The sequence below is a fragment of the Thamnophis sirtalis genome, unplaced genomic scaffold, assembly GCF_051295495.1.
Source record: "Thamnophis sirtalis isolate CommonGarterSnake01/CBP01778 unplaced genomic scaffold, rThaSir2_p1.2 scaffold_9, whole genome shotgun sequence".
Taxonomy (NCBI): domain Eukaryota; kingdom Metazoa; phylum Chordata; class Lepidosauria; order Squamata; family Natricidae; genus Thamnophis; species Thamnophis sirtalis.
In genome coordinates, this window is record NW_028261389.1 from 25,743,549 (window position 1) to 25,770,576 (window position 27,028).

Below are 27,028 nucleotides of genomic sequence, written 5' to 3' on the forward strand. Positions count from 1 at the left end.
ATATATAAGAAATAGCATCACTTCTATACAAATGCAAAATACTAGGATGAAAACCTTTTAAAATGAATTTTGGGTTAACATAAAGGAAAAAGGTATATGCTGCAGACCAAATAGAAGAAATAGATGAAAATTTTGCCACCCCAATAACAAAAAAAGATGTTGAGACTCTAGAAAAAAGCAGAGAAGAAAAAAATTGATTAGGAGTCTGAAGGTGTATGGTGAATGGTTGCAGGAACTGAGTGTATTTAGTCTAAAGAAGTGAAGGACTAGGGGTAACATGATAGTAGGGTTCCAATATTTGAGCGGCTGTCACAGAGAAGGGAAATAGATTCTCCAAAGCACCTGAGGGTAGAAGTAGAAGATACAAACTCCTGAAGGAGAAATGCAACATAGAACTAAAGTGAAATTTCAGCTGTTTCAGGCTGCAGGGATTGTCATTGCCTATTGCCACCTCCCCCCGCCGCCTCCCATTTTCAGCCTCCGGATGCCCCATTTTTCACCCATTCCGATCCCTGCCGCCTGGAACAGATGGAAAATGGGGCACCTGGAGGCTGAAAACAGGATGTGGAGGCCAAAAATGGGGTGTGCAGAGGTGGTAATAGGCTATGGCAATCCTTACAGCCTGAAACAGCTGATCATCAGGAGACAATCAGTTGCTTGGGCTGATCAGGCTGTGCTGAAACTGAAATGGGCTGTTTGCTGCAAGGAAGCAAATTACTGGGAGGCAGAGGCAGATTTTTCTCGTCTTCCTCCCCCAAAGCTACGTGCATCTTATACTTCGGAGCTTCTTATACTTTGAAAAATACAGTATTTCTTTTGTCTATTTGGACTATTTTTTTCAATCATCAGAATTGATTGACACTTGGTCCTACGTAGTGTTCCAAAACACAGAAAAAAACCATCCCTTCCATTTTTCCATGTTATGCATTTTCTTGCTCAAGGGTCTGTCCTATAACAGTTTCCATATCCTTCTTTCACAGCTTTGTCATCTATTGGGCCAATTGTTACCTTGGTTGTTGTTGGTGGTTTTTTTTTAGTTTTTTAAATATGTTTTAAAAGTTATTATTGTTTTCCTTATCCTCGCCACTCCTGGTAGGTTCCTGAAATTATGTTTTGTTTTGTTATTTTCACAAAGTTGTTTTTTTCAAGCTTCTTGGATGAGAATCAAAACATCTTCAAGGAAAAAACAAAGACCAGTTGCCTGTTGAAAAAAACACCTTTGGGACAACCAGAACCTGGATGGCTGAGAATCTCCATAGACATTCCTTATTATCACCTTATTTTTGACCAGATTTGCTGCTCTTGTTTGCATCTCCTTTCCAAGTTTTGAAGCTTATGGGCACTATCAGAAAACCATACTGGGCTTTTTCTAGACTTGGTCCTTGTTGACATTGTGAAATATATTACAGCTGAGCTTCCATGACAGTGATTTTAAATAAGCAAACAGTGCTAGGAAGAGTTTTGGCACTTTTAATTTATCCTTCCAGTCTTTGTTTCACCAGTATCCTTATTCTGAGGTGTTACTCCTTATATAATCAAATGCAGCTCTGATGGACACCACTGCTTAGTTCTCATTTGGATATGATTTTTAAATGTTTCACTTCTGCATATGTTTTAATGTTTTCCCATGAGCTATCTAGAGTCTCTCAAGGAGAAGGTATATACTGTAAATATTTCTATAAATACATGTATGCTCAATCACATTATGACCACTGTTTCCCTAACATCTGGAGTTTAACAAATTTCTCAATCCTCTTCCAAGAAATCAGACCCAAACTAAATATAATTTTAAGCAAGCAAGACATTATCTTAATTCTAACTTTTCTCCATTGGTGGGATTCAAATAATTTAACCACTGGTTCTCTGCCCTAATGACCAGCTGGGTAGGCATGGCTTGTTGGTCATGTGACTGGGTGGGTGTGGCCAACTCAACGTCACTCATGTCGATGGGCACTTCACTTTAGCTGTTACAATGTAATAAGGGTTAACCAGAGAGGCAGTTTCTGTAAGCAGGGCAATAAAGATTAGGCTAGAAACAATTCCAGAATGTTTCCTCCCTGCCTTCCTTACAGGATTAGCCCTGTAAAGTGGAAAAAACCCAAAATGAGATTTCTTCCAACAACAGGTTCTCTGAACTGCTTAGAAAGTTAACAACTGGTTCTCCTGGATAGGTGCAAACTGGCTGAATCTCACCACTGCTTTTCTCTCTGATCTTAAGGAAAGCTCATCTTGCTGTTTCTGGAGATCGTACCACACTATATATCAAACAATATATAGCTGAGGTGGCGCAGCAGTTAGGGTGCAGTACTGCAGGCCACTTCAGCTGACTGTTATCTGCAGTTCAGCGGTTCAAATCTCACCGGCTCAAGGTTGACTCAGCCTTCCATCCTTCCGAGGTGGGGGAAATGAGGACCCAGACTGTGGGGGCGATATGCTGACTCTGTAAACCGCTTAGAGAGGGCTGAAAGCCCTATGAAGCGGTATATAAGTCTAACTGCTATTGCTATTGCTATAAAGGAAGTATGATATTGTGAGGCATTATCTGGGAGGAGATAAATAGCATTCCCTGTGTATTTGAAATGTTGATCACAATTCCATACTATACAGTCTGTAATTGGCCTCTAAATGGTTGCTGTATTGAGGTTTATTGCAGCAGCTGCACCACCCAGATCTTTATCCAAGAAACAGAACAAAATCATCCTTGATGGAGAGCTATGAGTGTAAATTAACTGCCGATTTACACACACACACACACACATACACACACACACACACACACACACCAACGCCTTAATAGAATGCCCACCCCAGGAAAAATAAAACAAAACAAACTATCCAAAGAGTTTTCTGAATTATACTGGCAAGTAAACTAAAATAAACCCTATTAGCCAATAAATACAAAGAATGTGAGCATGGTGATGATGAGAAATAAGAGGAACCACAGGAAACTGTGGTTACTAATATATATATATATATATATATATATATATATATATATATATATATATATATATATATATATATATATATATATATATATATATATATATATATATATATATATATATATATATATATATATATATGAGAAATACAGCTTTGCACATTCTTGGATAACAGTTTTTTTTTAATTAATAGAACATGATTTCTGGCTGAGCATGTAGAACCTTTGTGGCAAAGATGGTTAGATTTTACACCAGCTAAAATGTTCAGACTTGTGCAGATTACAGTTTCATACAGTGAGCAGTGTTTGATACAGTAGCGCAACAAAATAATGGAAATAATGTCACCTTTGACAAGCATCACACACCTCTTTCTACTATCAGCCAGCCATGAAATATGCACAGATATGCAGGTGCTTTCCTTTTAGACAGTCATCAAAGATCTTTATAGAACCCAAATAACTCATGGATAAATTACCAACTATGCATCATTAGCTGGGGAAGGATGGACATGAATTAATAATATGGATATGCAGCTCAATCTTCCCTGGAGAATGGAGAACCAAACATATCCTGTATTAGAACAGAATAACAGAGTTGGAAGGGACCTTGGAGGTCTTCTAGTCCAACCCCCTGCTTAGGCAGGAAATCCTACATCACTTCAGATAAATGGATATCTAACATCTTCTTAAAAACGTCCAGTGTTGGAGCATTCACAACTTCTGGAGGCAAGTTGTTCCACTGAGTAATTGTTCTAACTGTCAGGAAACTTCTCCTTAGTTCTAAGTTGCTTCTCTCCTTGATTAGTTTCCACCCATTGCTTCTTGTTCTACCCTCAGGTGCTCTGACATGTATGTATTGCTATTACATGTATGTTGCCATATCCAGCTATTAGTGAATCATGTCCTGAGTATATTCAATGGTAGTTACATTGGAATCAAGCTTATATTTGTCTATAGAGGAAATGAGTATTCATACTGATTTTGCACATCACAAAAGATGCCAGAAGTAAAGCAACACTTGCATGCCCGTATCATCACAGGCACTCAAAAGCACACAGAGATTCATATATCCATATGGATATCCATATCTATTGCTGCACAGATATGCAGTTCCAGTCAACTGTGACTCTTAATATCCCCAAAAGATGCAAAATGCAAAAAACGACTCAGTTCACAGCACTCTGCTGGATGCCACAGGGATACAGATAGGGTGGCCTCATGCCCCATGGACCCACTTTTCTATGGTGAACAATTTTGTCCTTGGCAGCATGTGAGCCCAGTGCATCTGGTGGGGAGGAGAACTCTGGAAGTGTTAGCTGAACATTTTTCCAGTAAATATATGGAGGTGTTTTAGATGAAATCATGGTCTTTTCCCATGCCAAATAAGAACTCCATTACAGACTTATATCCTTTTCATGAAAATCCCAAATGAGTAAATGGAATAAAAATAATAATGTTCTCACTGACCATGACCAGTTCCTTGAATCTGAGTGAGTGATGTTTCCTATCATTATCCCAAAGGTGCTTTTTCAAGAGGCAACTGGACTTTCTGGTTTTTCTTTGAAGACGTTTCACTTCTCATACAGGAAGCTTCTTCAACTCTGAAGAAGCTTTTTGGATGAGAAGTGAAACGTCTTCAAAGAAAAACCAGAAAGTTCAGCTGCTTCTTTGAAATCATGGGACAACCATGATCTAGATGACTGAGAATCTCTATAGACATTTCCTATCATCTTTCTTTCTTTCTTTCTTTCTTTCTTTCTTTCTTTCTTTCTTTCTTTCTTTCTTTCTTTCTTTCTTTCTCTCGGTCTCCCTCTCCCTCCCTCCCTCCTTCTCTCTCTCTCTCTCTCCCTCTCTCTCTCTCTCTTTCTGAAATTCAGCACTTGTGACCATTTGGACATTGTATGCAAAATGTGCTATACCAAATGCTACAATTGCACTGGAAAATCACAGTAGCATTAAGACATAAGTAGAAACATTAACATTTGGAGAAAACTGGCAGGAGTTTGCCAGAAACAAGGATAAGTGGATGCTAACATTTGATAGCCCAGGCTGTAAGTGAGCAAAGTCTGAAAGCAGAGGAATAGCATCCTCAGAGATGTCATGGTAAGCAGAAGGAATTGGTAAGACAGCTTGAAGTCAGTACAGTAAAACTGGGCAAATGTAAGATGCACGAACGTCAACTCCAGAATTCCCTAGCCAGCATGTAGAACATCACAATTAGGGAAAAGGAATTCTCCCAAAAGCAGACTGGCAAGTAATGAAATCAAAGAGTTAGAAACATGTAACGTAAACCAGTAAAGGTGCACAGACAAATGCACAGAGATGCTCATGAAGAGACTGGGAAGAAAGGCTAGAAAAAGAAGGTTAGGATGACTAGGTAAAGTTGTGTGAGTAAATTTTGAGTAATTCAGAGAACCGGCAAATGCCACCTCTGGTTGGCCCGAGAGTGGGGTGGGAATGGAGATTTTGCAGCATCCTTCCCCTGCCACGCCCACCAAGCCACGCCCACCAAGCCACACAATGCTCAGCAAGCCACGCCCACAGAACCAGTAGTAAAAAAAATTTGAATTTTACCCCTGCACGAAACTACTCTGTTGATTAAGATGTTTGCAAACCTGAGGAGAGAAGACATTTTATTCTCATTCCCCAAACCCACTTCAAGAGTCATCTGCAGCTGCAGTGTGGAAAAAAAAGTGCTGTACACAGATAGTTCAAGCCACCTGAGCTGCTGCATAATTTAAAACATTCCTTTCTGAGGTGTAACTTGCAAGCAAATGACAAATATAATTTCATGCAAGATTCACCCAGAGGGCCACAAAGAATGTGAAAACACAAGTGTTGAGAACAAAGGGAATGCAGTTCAAACAGAGCCTTGAGATAAAAGCCCAAGTATAAACATCTTAATGTCTTTTTTCTTTCTTTCAATAATGCCGTGAATATCAAGGTTATTGCATCAGGCTATATTTATGTATGTTTTCATTTCAATTCAGACTCCAGCTAGCAAATATTTTCCAAAATAACTCTCACCATATCCCCAATGTGACCACTATTTTTCTAGCTCTGATTTTACACAACACACACAAACCATTAACTTTCATAATGGCTAAATATAATCCTTGTGTTTACTTCTATACACCAAAATGTTCATTTAATGGACCAATAATAGAGGGGTGACAATTCTGAATGTCCATTAAATAGCAAATTACATTATGCAAATAATATAAATTGTCATTCATAAATTGACATAATTGGCATGATGTAAAAATTAATGTGAAGTTAATATATATTAAACTGGCAGATCCTCACTACTTTAAACTAATGGGCTATTTCAAGGAGATATCTTGACAGAAATATGATGCTTTGCATCCAGATTCTGCAAAATGGATGCTCCTTTAGATTAAGATTTTTGTCTTTTATTATGATCCTGGGAATTTTAAATCCTAAGGAATTAAAATAGTAGGTGTACTTCTACAAGAGTTCATGAGATTTTAAGACAAAAGATTCACCTTACAGTAAACTGATATTTTACATTATTCAGCTTATTATAAAACTATACATATACTATAGCTTTGGATACCTATGTTGAGCAACTGTATTTTCATCATCAGCTTTGCAACTTGTAGGCTGAACCCTTGCCTTTTTGGAGATGATGGCTGGTTGGGACAGGTTGTTGCTAAATGCCTCCTTGATGTTGGTATTCTCCTTGAAGGAGCTGATGGTTGACCCACTTCTTAAGAAATCATAGGTCAACCTGGATGTTCTGGACCAGGTATGTTAAACTCAATTTCATTGAGGGTCACATCAGGGCTGTGATTGACCTTGGTGGGTGTGGTTGATTGTGTGGGTGTGGCCAACTGGGTGGGTGTGGTCACCTTGACACCACTCACTGGATGTGGCTGACTGGATGGGCGTGGTCAGCTTGACGCCACTTCCCAAATTGCTGACATGATTCATCTTCACATTGAGCTGACAGATGATGAAATCCAGGCTTCTGTATTTTGATCTAAGCCTGAACAGTTAATGCATAATGGTACATGTGATTTTCTAATCAATTAGCTTTCATCATCATAAAATACTTGTCACCACTCTTCAAATATTTTTTAAATTTGCCTTTTCCCTTCCTGTCATCTCTTTGATATCAGTTGCCCCTGAGAAGTTCCTTTGTCCTGTTGATGTTCCAGTATACTATAGAGCAGGGGTCTCCAACCTTGGCAACTTTAAGACTTGTGAACTTTAACTTTCAAAATTCTTCAGCCAGTAAAGCAAAGGAATTCTGAGAGTTGAAATCCACAGGTTGGAATCTCCTGCTAGAGAGTAGTAATTGCACAGAAATCTGCTGTTGTAATTGAGGAGCCCTTGGTGCCTCTGAGCTAGGTTGTTTTCTTGCAGAGATTTCATTACCCAAACTAGATAACAAAATCAGTGGTAATGAATAGTCTATATTGGTACCACACATGTTGCTGGGTTCCCCCCCCCCCAATTTTGTGCCCAAACACAAGATTACACTAAACCATTTCTGTGATTAGGACAGAAAGATGGAGAGTTAAGATATGGAGGGAAAGGTTGACCACATTATTCTATTGGTTTTAATCTTTGTTCTCTTGAATTCTATTCCAATTTTGTAAATTCCCAGTTTATTTTTTAAGAGATGCTGTTAAATCTAACAGCATAGAAATATACCATGTACTAGATTCAGCTGAATTCTGATGTACTTCTCTTAACTGTGGAGTCCTTGGTGGTCTCCGAGCACAGTTATTTGCTTGCAGATGTTTCTGCATGAGGTATGAAGTACCTCATGCAAGTAATATAATATAATGAATGCTAGTGAGTGTGGTGTTTGCTTCCTGTTTATAAGTAGCTAGTGTTGTATGTAGGGGGGGAAATAGGGTCAGAGCAAAGGGGCAAATTAAGGGAGGTCAGAGTTGGCTTCACTTGAATCGTACCAACATGAAGCTCCTAATAAATAACTGGATTTCTTTTGAAGCTTGGCTTGAGACTCATGGTTTAATTAGGGCATCAGTTGGAACCCTGACATTCAGTTAACAAATGTTTCACTTAGCAACAGAAACTTGAACTCAGTTGTGGCCATAAGTTGAGGACTACCTGTATTTGAAAACAAAAAGAACTGGGAACAACTTGCTATGAATTACCTCTTATTAGGCCCAAAGCAGTTTCTGAAACTACAGGTACAAATTCAAGCCAAGGAAATTAATATACAAGTTGTCAATGACTGAATTTATTCAGTGCTTACTTTGCAGCCTCCAGAGGTATAAGCACTTCTGTTAGTCAATGTGTTGCTAATTTTTTTAACATGCTGAGTATACTGAAATTTTATTGCTCATGATGTCCCAAAAGATATCTCCACTGATCAGCTGAGGGAGCCTCTATCACACAGCCAGAATTTTATGAAAACAGTAGCATTCGCATTCCTTTTAATGTCAGAAAATGTTTTGCATTCAAAGGGCCCACAGAGCATTCCTTAATCCCATTGATTTCCAATGTCATAAACAGTTAAACCATGAAAGCTTTATGAACTTCATTAGATTTTTAAAGTGATGAGTGCGTGGAAAATCGGGATTATTGCAGGAGGATGATTCTGCTGTTTTGGATTTGTTTATTTTTTAGACAGAGTATGAGTACAAACTTTTGGCCTATTCTTTTTTTTTTCCAGGGGCAGGCATTGAAATCTTGCTCACGGAAGAGTGTCCATAAGGTGTGGCTAAAAAGAAGACAAGAAGGTGGCTACAAAAGTGCAATAAAAAGTCTGCCTTTTTTGGGGGGGGGGGGGTGGGATATGTAAAAAGGATGGAATTTCAGTTGCATCTTCTTTCCTTTCCTGCAAACATACCTGGGAAAGCCTCAGCTGCTATACTAGTCCTCCACTATACAAAAGGCAAGGTTAAAGTAGAGACAATAGGGAAGAATGCTGGTTTTGTTTTGTTTTCATTGGCTATATTCTATTGGCAATAATCTGCTAAAGACTGCATATACTCGTGATGGCGAACCTATGGTACAGGTGCCACAGGTGGCATGCAGAAGCCTCTCTGTGGACATGCATGCCATCGCCAGCTGCTCTTCTGGTTTTTGTGCACCGGAAAACGGTCTGAAAATGGCCAAAAATGAGGCCATTTTTCAGGCTGTTTTTCAGGCTGTTTTCAAACCATTTTTCAGACCAAAAAAAAAAAAAAAAACCAGCCTGAAAACGGCCAAAAAACAGGCATGCTTGCACTGGCCAGATGGTTCTTGGCTTTCTGGTGCACTGGGATGTGCGAAGATCAGCTGGCTGGCATGCAGGCGCCTGCTGGAAACCCGAAGACCAGCTGGCTGGTGTGCACAAGAGCACAGGCCAGCTGGTCTTTGGGTTTCCAGTGCTCCAGCATGTGCACATGCACACACATACAAGTATGTTCCTGTTTGGGCACTCAGTGCCAAAAAGGTTCACCATCACTGGCATATACTAACAAAATGGAAAGAAAGTTAAGTGCTACCAATATTCTCTCTTTTTGATGCACGCTCTCTATTCCTCTGTTGCACTGCTGTTTTCTTATTTGCTTGCTGTCAGACATCCTTTTCTTTAATCTTTATGCAGAAAGGTGAAAGGGTTATTTATTTATTCATTCATTCATTCATTCATTCATTCATTCATTCATTCATTCATTCATTCATCACTTACATTTTAGAACTCACTCCCAGCAGTTGTGGCAATATGGCAATCAGTTTGGAGAATGTTAAAAGATAATTGGATACATTTGTGGAGGATTAAGCTCTCAGTGGTTGCTACAGTACTTCGGATGGCCAGATCCTACCCCAGGAATCTCATAAGTAGCATGTTTTAAATGATAATTGCTGGGAAGGGAAGGACATTATTCTCCCATCCAAGTTTGTGAGTTTCCCAAAGGGCCACAGAATACTGGACTAGTGTGCCACTTTCCTGATCTATCAGGCATTTTTCTTATAGTACTAGCGCTAGCAATAACACTTAGACATATGCCACTTCATAGTGCTTTACAGTGCTAACTGAGCGGTTTACAGAGTCAGCATATTTTCCCCAACAATCTGGGTCCTCATTTTACTAACATCAGAAGAATGGAAGGCTGAGTCAACCGTGAGCTGTTCAGAATCGAACTCCTGGAGTGAGCAATGAGTTAGCCTGCAGTACTTCATTTTAATCACCAAACCATCACGGCTCTATGTTCTTATGCTCACTTTCCCTCAGCTAGCTTCCTTATTCAATAGAAAATATTCCAGGGTTCAGAATTCTCCTGAGATGTTCAGAGACCTTGAAGAATGGAACTCAGGAATCATGCTGTTAGTCCATTTAGACAAGCAATTGCTTCTTAGGTATCATTTTTTCCATCACCACTTGCCAGAGTCTGCTGTTTGAAGATGTATCTGGCCTACTAGATGAATCTCAGTCATGTGTTGTAGATCTAGAACCAGTACTGGGTGCAGGCGGTATGCTCCAGTATGGGCGTAACAGAGCCAGCCAGGAACACAGGATACCGTTCCGGTACGGTGCTCTGGTGGGCCCACCTGTCTGCCCGAGCTCCTTACCTGTGTTTTAAAGCTTCTGCACTGCCACGCAAACGCATTACATGTACAGCACCTGCACGATGCTCTGCGGAGCATCTGGAGCATCATGGAGGCGCTAAGATGCATGTGCGTGTTGCGTGTGTGTGCTGCACGCTGTGCGCGTCCATGAGGATGCCGCCGGCCCTGTTCCAACCTTACTGGTTGGAACAGGATTTGAAACCCACCATTGTATCGAACTATTGGGCAATGGAAGATTGCTGACAGAGGAGCACAGTAAGGAATATTACTGAACTCAGATGGTCATATACGTATTAATTTTAGAGCTTCCTTGTCCAGTACAGAATGACCATTTACATTATTCAGCATTCTATCTTTGAAATTAAATATATATTTCCCACTAACTACTTTAGGGACACATTTTAGAGGAAAAATGTCCAGCTTTTCACTTTCAATTTTGTTTAAATGCCTTCCAATATTTGTGCACATTTTGCCTTTCCTTTCTAAGCCTATTTTAAAATATTAATGCATTAGCCAGCTCAAATCATATAAGCTCTTAAATTACTTTGATATTATCCTTAATTTAAATTTGCTGACACATTTAACCTCCAGAGTAGTTAGACAAATGGATGCTGAATTTAAATATATCTCTACAAATATGACATTTGCCTTTTGAATATATATATATATATATATATATATATATATATAAAGCAGACCCAGAGTTACTATAAAATAACTGATAGGACTTACATTAGAGATTGACATTTTAAGCCAATGTTTCACAAAATTTTGTTCTTCAAATTCTGGGACCCAGAATTAAATATACAAGATAGGGGAATATAGAATCAATATGCCCATTTTAAAATCTCAGGGATATCATAAAAAGTACTGAATGCATTTTTGTGTTATCCACAGCTATCAGAATGCCTATCTTACTAAATATATTCTTTCTTAAATTCTACAAATATAGTCTACTTTATAGGTTACTAATTGATGTGGCATGGATTGTGTTGAAATACTAATTGTGTATCTTCTGTTTGAAGTTTACTTCAGTCATGTGTTTATTGAGAAAACATTTATGAGAAAACAATAGCAATAGCACTTAGATTTATATACCATTTCATAGTGCTTTACAGCCTTCTCTAAGCAGTTTACAGAGTCAGTATATTGCCCTCAACAATGTGGATCTTCAAGGATGGAAGGCTGAGTCAACTTTGAGCCGAATCAAACTCCTGGAGTGAGCAATGAGTTAGCCTGGAGTACTGCATTGTAACTACTGCACCACCATGGCTCTTTGTTTTCAGGTTAGAATCAGAACCTTCAGATGAGAGACTTTGTACACATACTAAAAGTTGGATCTTCTAAAAAGGTCCCCAAGGAAAAGCCATATTTGTAGTAGGACTTTTATATTAGAATAGATTGATATATCCTTTCCAGTTAGCAGTTCTTTAAGAAGCTAATGTTCTGTCTTCATCATTTATAAACAAAATTATCTTATGGCTCAATGGCTAAGACGCTGAGCTTTTCGATCAGAAAGGTCAGCAGTTCGGCAGTTCGAATCCCTAGCACTGCGTAATGGAGTGAGCTCCCATTACTTGTCTCAGCTTCTGTGAACCTAGCAGTTTGAAAGCATGTAAAAATGCAAGTAGAAAAATAGGAACTATCTTTGGTGGGAAGGTAACAGCGTTCTGTGTTCCTTCGGCATTTAGTCATGCTGGCCACATGACCACAGAGAAATCTTCAGACAGTGCTGACTCTTCGGCTTTGAAACAGAGATTAGCACCACCCCCTACCTTTATATCTCTTTTCCAGGTAGTAGTTCTTTAAGGCGCCAATGTTCTGTCTTCATTTATACACAAAACTATCATACGGTCCTTTAACTTCTTGAAGCCAGATATGATAACCTGAACTAAGCCTTAATCCAAATTAACAGATAATTAAAATAAAGCAGGACACCTTCAGATCATCTGATAGGTGTTTTATAGATACATGTAAGTAATAAATAATAAAATACAAAAAGTGTGAGTACAGTAGTTGCCTTCTAGATTTAACTTACAACTATACACAAGAAAGTTAATTGCAAGTTATTGTTTAGAAATAGAGAAAATTTGCAAAGAAGAGCTGCCATACAAATGGCTACATAGAGAGACAGAGAATCATCAAAGGAAATTGACTTCTTCCAATATCTTCATGGATAGAGCATGGATGAGCCAATCTTGAGCCAGTCAGGATCGAATATTGCATTGTAACCACTGCACCACCACAGCATCACTCAAGCGGATGGAGATGTGGTTTTATAAATGGGCGCACAGACATGAACTGTAAAAATCTGGGCAATCATTAGATATGGATGTGATCAGAGTTAAGACTATTTTTTAAACTACTGGCTGCCATGAATAAGTCATCTGGAGTTCTGCAGGCCAGATGCGACAGCCTCATTTATAGGCATTGCATTTTGTATAATCTGGGCTGTTGTTACATCCTTCTATCAGCCTTGCAGCATCTTTAATTTATCCTTATTTGCTGAAATTGCTACTCTTGAATGAAACAAGAAGACCTCTGCTTTGGTCTCTCTGTGTGTGTGTGTGTGTGTGTGTGTGTGTGTGTGTGTGTGTGTGTGTGTCAATTCTGCTGTATGCATTTTCTTCTTATATAGAACTTTCTCTGACTTTCAGTCCTGCTGAAAAGCAGTGGCTACACTGTATTTGTTAAAGCTCTTTATTCCTTGGTTGTATAATTGAATACATACTATATTTCAATGATTAGCTAACGAGTCTTAAGAGACCAAAAAAAAAGAAAAGAAACATCTCTGTCTTTTTTAATTGCTACAGATGGAAATCTTTATTATCCGTTATTTGTTTAAGCAAATGCTATCAGGATTAAGACCTATTTAGTGCAAAGGCCGGCAGTATTTCAAAAAGGGCTTGCTGTGCTTCCCTGCAGGAATATATATATATGGAAGGGAAGCTAATTATTCAAACTACAGAGGAGTAAATTACTGTCACGGTTTATTAAATGCTAGCGAAGAATTGGCAGAATCAATTTTCAACTTGGCCTAAAGCATATGACTTGGGGCAGAGTCTTGCTGCATGTATCTATTAATATACAGGCAAAGCATTAAATAAGCCCCCAGGAGCCAGTATTTGGATGGGGGTACAAACCAGGCAAATAGGGAGAGGTGAATCCTATAAAGATGTTGACAAGAATAGAGAGAAGGAATCTGAATAGGTAAACAAGATGAAGGTGAGAATTCACATAGGAAGCATCTGTAAGCAATGCTTTGTAAACTACAGAAAGGGAGAAAGAAATGGTAAGCAAATGAAGTCATGAGATGAAATATGGCTAAATCTACTTTATGTCTACTCATTCTGTATCTTTGCTTCCATCCTATCCATATATTGCTTCATATTTTTGTTCTTTAACCTTTTTGCCTCTCTCTTTTTCAGGATTTTAATGCTATCCAGCCCCACTAACCTGAGTTTTCCTTTCCCCCCCAATTCACTTGTTCTTCATCCTCATTGTGACGGCTGCAAAGAGAACTCAGTGTGACTCTGTGGCTAACTGCCAAACAAAATTGCCATAGCAATCCAGCTGCACAAACTGTGGGAAACCCAGATGGACGAGGAAGGTCATACTGATTCTTATTCTTGTTCATTCTTGAAAGCTTCCATGTCTGAACAATAGAAAATCAAGGTTCTGAAGGGCTTCCTGAAAACAAGGATTGAACTCAAGGAGATAGGCACTCACTCCAGCTGCTGCACCTTAGACAAAACAGATTTTTTTTCTTAAGAGGATGTCTCTGCCAATTGCCTCAATAATTAATTAACATAATTACCTGATGAAGTTTCATTTTTCCCCCCTGAAGTCAAGTTTACTCTTGACAGTTGTTCCCTGATGCGTTCAGCCTGGCTTTTGAACAGCGTAGTGGGTCCAGCTCATCATGACAGCCAGAGCATTTGCAGAAAATCATTTTGTAGAAGCAGGTTCACTTCTCTAGGGTTTTTCTTTGAATTTGACTTTGGAAGGGAAGAAGCCCATTTGGATGGATGGAACTGATTATGTAGTGGAAGTGGCTCTTTAGTTTTTTCCTACCAGTGGCAACTCCAGAGTTTGAATCAATAGTTATCTATGTGGCAGTGTAGGAGGAAGAAAAAGCAAAATTAGGACAGACAACCTCAGTGCTGATGCTGGAATAATCCAGCTGCTCTAGCAACTCTGTGCCACTGACCCTTTGTGGATGGATCTCAGCCTGTTTATCTTGCTGGTCTCCTCAGCCTTGATGAAGTGTGTGGCAGTAGAGGGACCAGATACTCTCAGTTTGGCTGTACTCTACATGTGGCTTTGGTTGATGATTTTGCCAGGAGCAGGTACTGCTGTGGAGCTGAACAGGGTGAAAGGAAGGCAGAAGCACCGACGGTACTGTTGGAAGGTTTTGAAACATCTCACCTGAAAGAATGAGTACCAAATCACCTATATGTAGAATAAACAGGCCCAATTTACAATATTAAACTTTAAAATAAGTAGAACATTACCTCGTAGAATAGTGATGGCAAACCTTTTAGAGATCAAATGCCCAAAACTACAATCCAAAACCCACTTATTTATCACAAAGTGCCATCACGGCAATTTCCCATACACAGGAGGTGTAGACCTCGATCATCCAGCTATGCTCCGCTCCAGCTATGTCGTGCTGTGAACTATGCTTCCCTCCAACCTAGCTCCTCTCCAACCCCATCACAGAAATCACCTTTGCCACAGGCTCAATAGGCTGCATGTGAACCACCCATCTTACCCCAGACAGGGGAGGGAGGAAGCATTCCCATTGAGCTGCTGGACAGAGGGGTAGGTCACGTGAGAAATGTCCTCAGTGGAGTGGGGGAGGGGGCCCCACATCCCTCTGGCTTTCTAATAACAAACTCTGGTGGACTCTGTGCTGGGGTGATGGTGCATGTGATCACAGAGAGGTCTCTGAGTGCCTCCTCTGGCATGTGTGCCATAGGTTTGCCACCACTGTCATAGAATAACGTCATGAGATCCCTATATGCAATATGAAGGTAACTAGAATTTAGTCTGGACTAGAATGATAGGGTAGGTTGAAGGCATTACCACATTTATAAAATCTGAATGGGAAAAAGTTCTGCAGGGGAATGCGGAATGCAAGGCTGGTCCTAGCAGTTTTAAGGGTTGAGGGGTTGGGGTTAAACAGGTGGGCAGGAGAGGCCATTAGGCGTGGTAGTCAGGTATTCATTTACCTTCCCCACCAGTTTGCAAATGTGAGCGTGTGTGCTGGTACAGAATAGGACATCCTTTATGTTGATGGGAGAGCCATTGCAATAGTGTTATATGTATATTGTAGGCCCTGAATTCGTTGCCACTGCCAGACTTTTCCCTGGCAAGTAAAACTGAATCCAATTAAGCAGTCATTCCACAAACCGGGAGTTTCCAATGAATAATTTACTGTAGAAAAGCTAAGAACCCATTACAAAATAATCCCAGCAACTGCTGAGTATCCAAATGTGAGCTCTGTGTATGATAATCAATACTCACGTTAGTTGCCTCGTTGCCTCTTAACTGCTCTATGTAAAAGGGCCAAAAGCTGTTCTCTTTTGGGCAGAAGATGCAGTTCCCATTTTTTCCCTTGTTTTGATAAGGGCATGTTATGGTTAACTACCTTGAATCATAGGTTCATACCTTTGTTCCTGAGTTCAAAATACTGGTTTTGGTATACAAAGCTTAAATGGCTAGATTTTTTTAGTTACCTGTGCAATCCTCTTCCCAAAACAAATATGTCTACTCTGTATGATTGGTCAAGAACTTCTGAATCCTCTCCCCCCTGGAAGTTAGAAGCTTTTTTCCATGATGGCTCCATCTCTAGAACACTCTACCTCTTGAGGTCTATGGAGATTCTCAGTCATCCAGTTCATGCTTGTTCCAAAGGTGCTTTTTCAAGAGACATCTGGACTTTCAAACCAGAAAGTCCTGTTGCCTCTTGAAAAAGCACCTTTGAGCCTATCCCTTGAGGTCTGGGTGGCCTAAACTTTTCAGAGTTTATGAAACTGTGAAGGTGTTCATATCTTGCCATATTTTGCAGCTTGAAGTGATTGTTGTTTTGCTACTTTTAGTTGATGCTTGCTTTTTCATTGATCATTTTTATGATTTTGCCATGTTTTTTTTAAAAAAATGTAAGAGAGTTTATGAAAGTGATCAGGATATTAAAGTATGTACAAAAATAAATAAATAAATATGTAAGTAAGTAAATATGTGAATACATCTGTTTTGTAACTTTGTAATACAGTTTTCTCTATATGCCCAGGCTACCTTAATGACACTGGTTACTTACTTCTGTATTTAGGGCACATTAATCACGCACTCTTTCTTTCTTCACAAAGTGCATTACTTAGGAATTCCTATTGCACTCATCTTAATGCCATCTTTCTCCTGACATATGTAAATTTCTTCCCCTTATAAATAAGTGGACAGAAAACAATTTTGCTTCTTTCAACACACTACCTTTCTGCCAGCAATTACACCTCTAAAAATATCTGCATCCTTTCTTTCATTTTTAACAAATGTGTCAAGGCATTACAAATGCATCTATTTGCTCTAGGGGTTTTGTTTTCTTCAATCATCAAAGCCACCTTGTTATTTGAGACATTAAAATCCACGTTCCTTGTTTTATAATAGTCTAAAATTTGCTGTAAATCATTTAAGCTTTTAGCCAACATCACCTGCATGCAAAAATATTCTACATTCATGCCTCCATTATCACAAGCACTCTTTACATAGTTATCTATAAATATATTACACATCCAAGGGAAAACCGATATCCTTATCATAACACTGCCCAATGTTAATTTGCTTCATTTCTACTCTAATCACATTCCACAAACAGCCTTTATATACTCAGATAGAACATTCCTTAATCCAACACCATCCACTGTATCATATATTTTCCTTTATTCAGCAAGCATACAATATGCTTTCTCATATTAATTTCTCACATTTAATTTTTTTTTTTTGCTGAAGAGCAAAAATCTGGTTTACACATCAAGCATAAAGCCACGTAGCACTTTCCAAACATTGCTCTATGTTACTTATTGTACCGTTTCAAATCAGAATTTTACCACATTGCCAGGTATACTTAATACTTAATAGTTTTTGTAGTCTCTTCTACTCCTTTCTATGTATCTGCATGGGAATAATAATGACATTATTTCAAGCCAGGCACTAGTGTAGATATCATACCCATTAAAAAAGCTTGCTCATTAACAAATCACGTTACTTTTTATTATTTCCTTGGATACACTGTCTATACTTGCACCCTATAATTTTTCAACTTTCTCCGGAATTTTATTTCCATCAAAATTACTCTGCAGATTTTGCTGCCTTTATTATTAACCATTCCTTGCTCTTTTAAAATTACATTCTATATATCTATCTTTTTTGTCTATACACATTATACTATATTTTTCATCCCAATAGTTTGAGTAATGACCTTTCATATGTATCTTTCTCATTCACAGCTCTTTCCCTTATTTTTTCCACCAAGGATTCCTTTTCATGTTTCCCATCAACATGCTATCTCACACTTTTGTGGCACTCTAATATATTTCTTTTTCACTCTGTGCCAAACAGATTTCTCAGTCTTTTTCCATTTATTCTGGTGGAATTTAATCTTTTGGCTAATGCTTTTTCATATATTTCATCTTCTTGCAATCATTCTACTTTAGTTTCTTTTTTGGGACCCTTTCTACCAAAATTCTTGAAAACAGTCTGTCTCACAACCAGTTTGATTATATCTTTGTTTTTCTCAATTTTTCATCACAAACCAATCAATCATTCATTTGGATTTATATCCATTTCTTTGCCAAATGGATAGACTTAAGCTTAAAGTATATTTTAAACAAGGAGATCTTTTTTCTATGGAAATTTTATTTATTTATTTTTCCTATTTCTAGACCGTCTATTTCCCTGAAGGAAATGCTTATCAATTACTAATTCATTCTGGGGTCTCCCAACTCATCCTTTGGTCACCTTACAGAAATATTTTCCCCAAGATTATACGCAATTAAAGTTTTGCACATTTTTTTCTCCAAAAATCATGTCTAGTTCTTCCCCTATAGAATTCATTGGAGCCTAACATACAGCTGTTATCAATCTATAGATTCATAGCTAGGTAGACACTCATTATGGTTCCACCACAAAATCGCGGAGGACAAAATCGCGCTCGACGAAAGCGCGCATTTGACGTCATCACAGCGTGACGAAAACATCGCGCTGTGATCGAAAAATGTAAAAATAAAGCTAAAACCTTCCCCTAACCCCCCCAAACCTAACCCTAAACCTAACCCTAAACCTAACCGTTAACGTAACGAAAAACCTAACGCTAACCCTTAACCTAACGCTAAACCTAACGCTAACGCTCTAAACCTGACCCTAACCCTTAACCTAACCCTAACCCTAACCCTAACCCTTAACCTAACCCTTACCTTTATGTGAATCGGCTTGCTTTAATTTTAATTTTATTTCAATTTTTAATTTTTTTCGTCGCGCTGTGATGACGTCACATGCGCGCTTTCGTCGAGCGCGATTTTGTCCTCCGCGCTTTTGACGGGTCACGTCATCAGCTTCATAAGATCAGGTTACATTCATTCATATATATAATTTTCTTCTCATACTTTAATTTCACAAATACATAGCTTTAATTTTTTTGTTTCTTTGTTTTTTAATTTTTCCTTGTTTTTTTTTACTTCTCTCATTCCAAATTGCAATCTTCTGCATGCCACGATTATCATCAGGTGGGCCATAGATGTTGACCTCTGCTTTCTATTTTGCATCAAGGTTGAAGTATCAACCAGCTTACCAGCTTTAATTGTACTTTTCCCACATGTCACATTCCCTGCTGATGGTAAGAGTGGCACCATTCAATTCTAGCTCATTTTGCTAAATGTCCCACAACTAGAGTCCGGTTTTATAGCAAAAACATGCTCATGCTATTCTATAAATGAACCTCTAATCTAGAGTACACTTTGTAAGCCAATAACTGTTTCCACATCCTACCAACTCAGAGGTATATGCAGTGTACTGGCACATTCTCAGGACAGGAAACATTAAATTTTAATGTTAAACTTGTACTAAAATATTAACAGTGTTACTTATGCCATTCTTCAGAAGTATTTGTCACCATTCCATGGAACACAAGTCTGTACATGGAACATTTCTACTGTGTTTGGCAACGCGCCTTTCATATTTTTAGTTATTGTTTATATCAGTTTTCAAAACATAAAGTTGTTTGCATTTTGAATGCACACTTGCAAAGGGAGAAAAATCTCACATTAATGCATTAGAGATGCTACGCACTGAAATGTTTTCCAACAGCTCACTCCAACCTGACTGATCTCCAGATGTGTGGATTTCAGTTCCCCATATTCCAGGCAGCATTGCTGTCTCTGAGATTTTAGAAATGTAAACACAGTGTTCATCTTTAAAGGGTCCCACATTGGAAAAAAAACAGACTTTTAATTGTACTTAACTAGCTAGGTAAATGTTGCCTGTGGAAGATTGTGGAATAGTTAAAAATATTTTCTTTTCATCTTTAACTTTCTCATAACTTATCTACATCTTGATGCTTCAGAAAATAGGAAAAAAAACTGTATCAGTGTAATGGAGAATGGACACAAGACAAAAGCCACTAGGTCCTTACCTTTTTGAGGCAGATTCATTTCAAATTAAAACCTTCATTCTGATTATATATAAAAACGCTCTAGGGAGAAATGAACAGGTATGGACATACCATTAAACTATAACTTAGATCATGCTTAAAATGTTAACACTTATTTCTTCATTCTGCTTCCCTTCTCTCCATCTCGTATGACTGTTTGAAGGATGTCACCAGAGATCTGCACACACATGCAGCCGATTGGCTTTGCTAGCTGTCCCAGGGTACACGAATGGCAAATGCTTGGTCTTTGAAACTATGCAATGGGTTGGATCAGATACTGCTTGATGTTCTCTCCATTGTTCCTTGTTCAGACATGTTTTGCTGATATAGCAGCATCCAAACTTTAGAGTCTTCTTGTACAGTGTAGCCCTGTACACTGCAGGGGATTGAGGGCCCTGCTCTAAGATACATCCTTTAATTGGTTCTAAAATATATTTTTTTCAGAGAATAAACTACTAACAGACCAACCCTGTCTTTCTATCATTTCCTGCTAGAGGCATACTAGTCAATGCTTGCTAGGAGTCAGAAATTATTTCAATGTCATTTGCATTTTCACCCTATTGCTTTTCTCACTAACCACAATTTGCATTAGGCTGTGCTGTATAAGAAACCAAAAAGCTATATTCTTGGACTATTCAGCCTTCCCTAACTAGGCCCTTTTTACAAGCAATATTTTGCACAGGGAAATGCATTCTTGTGCCTACCTTTCTCACATATATGCACCTTGAAGCAGAGATGTATTTGGTTAGTTATCTGATGATGACCACCAGACACGGAATAATCCGTGAAGATGAAGATTCTTCCAAATGACTTTCATACCATTGCCAATAAAACTATAGAAACATATCTATGTAAAGCTTTCAATTCACAGGAATTACCTTTATGTGTAATTCCCCCAAAGCCTACATTTTTGTACCTAAAAGGTATGAAATTACGAGTTACGAATTTCATCAGAAAATTTTGAGCAATGCAACATTTGGCATTCAGGCTTTTTTTATAGACTTGTGAAGTCCAAAATGGACATTTAAATAAACTTAATTCAAATTTCTCATTCACTCAGTTTTACAACACATCCACTAGAATCACATACTATTATAGTCAACTAATGTTGGAGCAAGTTTTATTATTTGCTGCTCACTTGGTTGTTTATTTAAGAGCTAATTATGCTAGGGACAGATTGATGTTCCTTCTCCTGATTTTGTTCTCATGCAGTTCCTCTTCAGCTTCCCACCTTTTTTTTTTTTGCAAATTCTTATATAAAGCCATGTTCTGAATAGGAACATAAATACTCTAAAGCAGTGGGTTTCAACCTTCCTAATGCCGCGACCCTTTAATACAGTTCTCATGTTGTGGTGACCCTCAACCATAAAATTATTTTATGTTTTCTGTATTTTTTCAAAAATATGGGTTTTCTGATGGTCTTAGGTGACCCCTGTGAAAGGGTCGTTCGACCCCCAAAGTGGTCCAGATCCACAGGTTGAGAACTGCTGCTCTAAAGTGATTTTGGGGTCTCTTTGGAACCAAATGCATATGTCAGCCATGCAATGCATATATTTACTAGCAAGGTGATTGCTGAGTTCCAGGTGGTTCCCAAGCTTTGTGGAACTGAAAAGAAGCAAGATGTGTCTGCTCTGGAATTAATCTTTCAGTAGAAGAAAAGGAAACAGAAATATGTTAAGCATGCACTATTGCTTCACTGGAAGTTCTGAACAAAATCCCAAGCCAAGAATTCTTCTCCTGCTTTTGACTTGAAGTAGCAGCTTTGATCTCTTGAGTGTAATTGTTATAGATCAGCACTGATGCATAAATCCTGGAAAATCTTTGGAACCCAGGCAGTTTACTACAAAAGTTGAAAGAAGTCACATTGGCCTTGCGAAAGAGGAAATATGGGACAGTTAATTAATAGTACAAAATGCACAGTGACTAGTCATGTAAGGATGTTGGTAAGACTCTTAACATTCTTGGGGAAAGGAAGAGAGACATAACTCTGATTTATTCAAATTCTGCTCTCTGAATAACATTGCAACCAAATACAAATAGCCCCAAATAAGGGTAGTGCATTAAACCTCATCTCCTCCATCCATGTAAACACAACATTAATACTGAAGAAATAAAAAAAAATCCAGTGTTGGGTTGCACGTCTATGTGTTAATGTTCCTTGTTCAAGATTCTCACCCATACTTAGTTCTACATACAATAATCAGAGTGAACTGAATGGATTCACTTCCAAGCAAAGACCATCAAGATTTTCCCGTTCGTTTCTCCCCCACCAATACACCATTTTGATTTTGTTTTAGTTTAACAACACTTGACTGAATTAGTCCCCCAAAGTCTGCAATTCTGTGGTTCCACCCTCCTGCTTAGTCATGATGTCCACTCACATCAAATGGATGCGAAGTGGAAGAGCTATTGGACTGATTTTCCCCAATCACCTGAGTTTATTAATTAATTAAATATTAATCCTTCTTTCCCAATACTTTAGATTTCAATTTGATCTGTTTTGCAAAGAAATACTTAAAAAAAAACACCTCTATAAAATGGAAGCAAAAATTGAATGTGATGGGTATCTTTCCAGGCCAGTAGAAGCACAGATCTTCTGTGTGTGTGTGTGTGTGTGTGTGTGTGTGTGTGGCTAGATTTGGAGATACAGCTGAGGTGTGAAAGGATGCAATTTAGGTTTGAAAAAAAAAGGATATGAACAGAGCAGGTGACGGTAGTGGGGATTTGGAGAAGAGTCCATCTTGCAGCATAAGAGCAATGACTGAGTGATACCACAGAAGTGCATACACAATGCTGTGAATATTCAGAATATAATATATCACAAGTCCCATTGGTTGGATATGATTCCCATTCATCTGACGGGCAAGTCTGATGTACAGCTTACTGTATAGTGTTCTCTGTGATTAGACAAAAGTTGTGTGACATAGGCAAATCCCTTTAATAAGGAAAAGTAGGGGCTGTTTTTGTTCATTTAATTCACAGGATAGTAATCTGAAGATCTTCCTTTACATTTCTTTTTTTTAAAAAACTGTGATATTATTAAATAGTAACATGAAAGCCTATATTCCAAAGAAGATCTGTGTGCAATTTTAAGAATCAAGATCTGTTTTACACAGTTACTGCCACTCTGGGTGCTGCCAACAGATCTGGGTAGTGCTGTCCCCAACCCCATACATTTTGTGTCCACCTCTTGGTCAATCAAGCCAAAGTCTTGTAGGTGGTAGATGAGTGGTGCTTTTGAGAAACGTCCAGTGATATCTCATCCCAAAGCTCTACTGCTGGAACTGTTTGATGTGGTTTAAAAACAAAGCAAAACCAAAAACAACCAACGGGGTCCCACAATTTAAGAACGGGGTCCACACACATGAAACGGCTCCTCTTTTCAGTTTGCTCTCCATTAAGAGTTTGGTGGTGCTAGCTGTTGTTCTCAGCCGTGAGATATTTCAATGCAGCAAAGCCGTAGCGGCGTGACATATCCTGCTGGAACTCTTCTTTGAGGGTCTTGAGACAAATACGGTACTGCTTGTTGGAACGGAATTTGGTGATGTCGAAGCTGGGCGCATGTGGCATGTGGATCATGTAGGCATTGGGAAGCACTGTGAATTCATATTCCTGAGGAAGACAGTCACAGTAAGAGTCAACAAGAAGACCAATGTCTCACAATTCTTTTATGCCAATAGAAAAGAACATTTGCAGCTCAGGATTGAACTGTGGGGTCCTTGATGCTGTCTGAGCTTGATTGTTTTAGACAATTCATTATCCAACCTCATCAGCACTATCTAGTTGGGCAATGAAACATCTGTAAGGGAACCATCAAGCCCAGAGAGCAGCAAGGACCTCACCTTTCTTTTTGTTCTGTCTCCTCTCCCCCACAGCCTTAAGCATTGCAAAAACTGGAAAAGAGCAAGTACAAGTGAAACATTGGCTCTTGTAAAATGATGGTCTGTAAATAAAAACCCTTTCTTAATCCCAGGGTAAATATATCTCCCCTCCCTCCCTGCCTGCCTCTTTTCTTTTGTAAACTTGAATAAAATTGAATATGGCATCTGCTTGCTAAGCATGTGTACAGTTGGCTTTTGTAGCCCCTCATATGAGGAAAAACCTGGTCAGTATTTACACATGTTTGCTGATGTTTTTAAGTCATGGCTAAAACCTGCAAAAGAAGAAACCTGAGAATTTGTGTTAGAGGGCGAGGAGAGGACACTTAGGCTAGGTTTAAACCACCTTTGGAGCAGTTTGCAAGGCAAATAGAAGCCTAACAAGTGAGCATTCTTATGGCGAAATTTCACAGGACATATAGATAGAACTAAGTTCTGCTAAAGTTATTTGTTTAGAATAGCACCAGCAACTTATCAATGAGATGAAATGCATAAATTGTTGAATCTTGGGGATTTATCATCTGAAAGTCTGCTTGCATCTGTTACAGAACAGCAATCCAGAACCACATAAGCAATTCTCAAGAAGCTTTTCTTTACAGAGAGATGAAAGTCCCTATTAATCAATCTGCATTTATTGCAGGTTTCTGGTAAAAAATGAAAGTCTTTGATTAGCCATCCTTCAGTTTCTGAATGATGATACAGATACATCTAAAGTCAATGTTAGATTCAACTCCTAGCTGGGCTAAGAGAATTTTGCAGCTTTGTTTTGCCTTCTGCCTCAAAAGAGTGATCTTTTACTGACATCAAAGCCTTTCTCTGCTGCCCTTTCATCCTTCCTCAGTTATGTTGTTATTCCAATTTTGCCAAGAGCAATTGTTTCTCTTCACGGCTTACATATTTTTACAGTAAAAGTAGAGCCCACTGAGTTATCGTTACTATGATAAATTTGAGGAGTAAAAGGAGAAGAAATACCAAGCCATAGATGTGCCCATCCATGAACTGAGCTTCAGCTCACTATGAATTGAACTTGATTTAAAAATATATATATATTTATCCTTTAACTCAGGGGTATCCAACCTTGGCCACTGTAAAACCTGTGGACTTCAACTCCCAGAATTCCCCAGCCAGCCATGCTGGAAGTTGAAGTCCACAAGTCTTTAAGTTGCCAAGGCCAAGAACGCCCCTATTTTAACTGCAGGCATTCTACAGATCATAAGCAGAGGCATTTTCTCAATCTTCATATATTGATGTGCTTTTCACAAGAGGTTCCAGGAATTTTAACTGGGACCCCTGCCCTACAAAACAGGGGCTAATCCCTTCCCATCCCATCAAGTCACCCCAGAGTTTTATCCTTTATTCCAATAAACATATTGATTCTAACTGAACTATGAACAAGTTACCCCAAAGCTTAGTGACTCCTCAAGCGCTAATCCCACTGGACCAACTGTTCTTCTTTTCTATGCAGATAGTCCTCGACTTATAACCATTTGTTTACTGACTGTTACAACACTGAAGAAAAGTAACTTATGACCAGTTGTTGTACTTTCAACCATCACAACATCCCCACAATCAAAATTAGGATGCTTGGCAACTGGCATATATTTATGATGACTGCAGTGTTCTTAGTTATTTGATTCCCATTTGGGATTGTCCCAGCTGACTGATCACAAGCAAAGTCAGTGGGGAAGGTGGATTCCCTTAATGATGGTGTGATTCAATTAACATCTGTAGTGATCTGCTTAACAACCATGGCAAAATAGGTCATAAAATTGGGCATGGCTCGCTTAATAACAGCCTCATTTAGCAACAGAAATTTTGGTCCCAATTGTGATTATAAATCGAGGACTACATTTATTTAGATTGATTTTTTAAAAATACTTTGAAGGACAAAAGTAACCTTCTTAAGAACATGCAATGGCTTGGACTATTTCATTTGTACCTGTAAACTGTTCTGTTTCTGTGTGAAAAGACTCTGGAGTTTGCATGTCTCTGCCTCTCTCTGTCTGCCAATCTATTCATCCAAAAATTAAAATTCCTGTTTCACAACAAGGTTTCCCCAATATAATTTTTTGAGTAACATGCTTTGTTCCCAACTATAAAAAATGTTTTGAACATTTAATTTTGTGTTTGATTTATATCCTTTTTTATAGGAACTTATGGTGGTATACTTGAACATCATCCTTCCATTTATTTCCACAACAACCCTGAGTTTTTGATTGGGCTACAGGAAAATAATTGGCTCAAAACCATCCAATTCATTCCCAAGGTTGAAGACTGGAATTGAATCTGGGTCTACCTGATCCTAGTTTATAATATTGACAACTGCGGTTCTATATGGGAAAAACTTTCCACTGTAGAGCACGAGATTGCTAACTGATACAAATCTGGTCTACCTTAAAGGATTGTCAGGTTCGTTTTTTGTGTGTGGAATTATCTAAGAATGCAACATCAAGTTCAATATCAGATCAAGGCCATCGAAATTCGCCCCTTGCTCAAAGAGGAAATTCAAATTAACACATTTGTAGAATTTTCCAGGTATAGATGTCTGCCATTCTTTGGTTCCCCCTTTCCCTTAGTATGTGAGGAAGCAATTCATCTGGTCCTGGAGATATAAACTCATTCAAAGTAAACAACTATTCACTGGTATATATTTTTTAATTATTCTCACTCCTTAATCTTGCTGCTTCATTCTGTTCTTCAGTATTGACTGACAGAACAGAAGGCTCATCCGAACTTCCTGCTTACTCTGGGATCACCATTTAACCATCTATTGAGGAGAGGAATATCCAATCACCCTTAACCTTTATCCATCTTTTCTTGCTCTGCATTAAAGTTCACTCCAGGTTGGCTGCTGTGCACTATAGCAGAATTCCCTTTGCAGGGAAGACAGGTTAAATGGTTGGTCTTTTTTTAAAAATAAACAGGTTCACTAGTGGACCAGCAAAACAGTAG

General features: G+C 38.6%; 1 protein-coding gene across 4 annotated transcripts in view; it reads right to left on the reverse strand.

Moving 5' to 3' along the window:
• Window positions 1-22,172: 22,172 nt before the first annotated feature.
• Window positions 22,173-27,028, reverse strand: part of LARGE1 (LARGE xylosyl- and glucuronyltransferase 1) — a 342,290-nt gene continuing 337,434 nt past the window's right edge. For all 4 annotated transcript variants that reach the window (XM_087723118.1, XM_087723119.1, XM_087723117.1 and 1 more), the window contains one exon: window positions 22,173-23,810. In XM_087723118.1, the coding sequence (XP_087579244.1) occupies window positions 23,613-23,810 (198 nt within the window). In that variant the 3' untranslated portion in view covers window positions 22,173-23,612. The remainder of the gene's footprint in view (window positions 23,811-27,028) is intronic.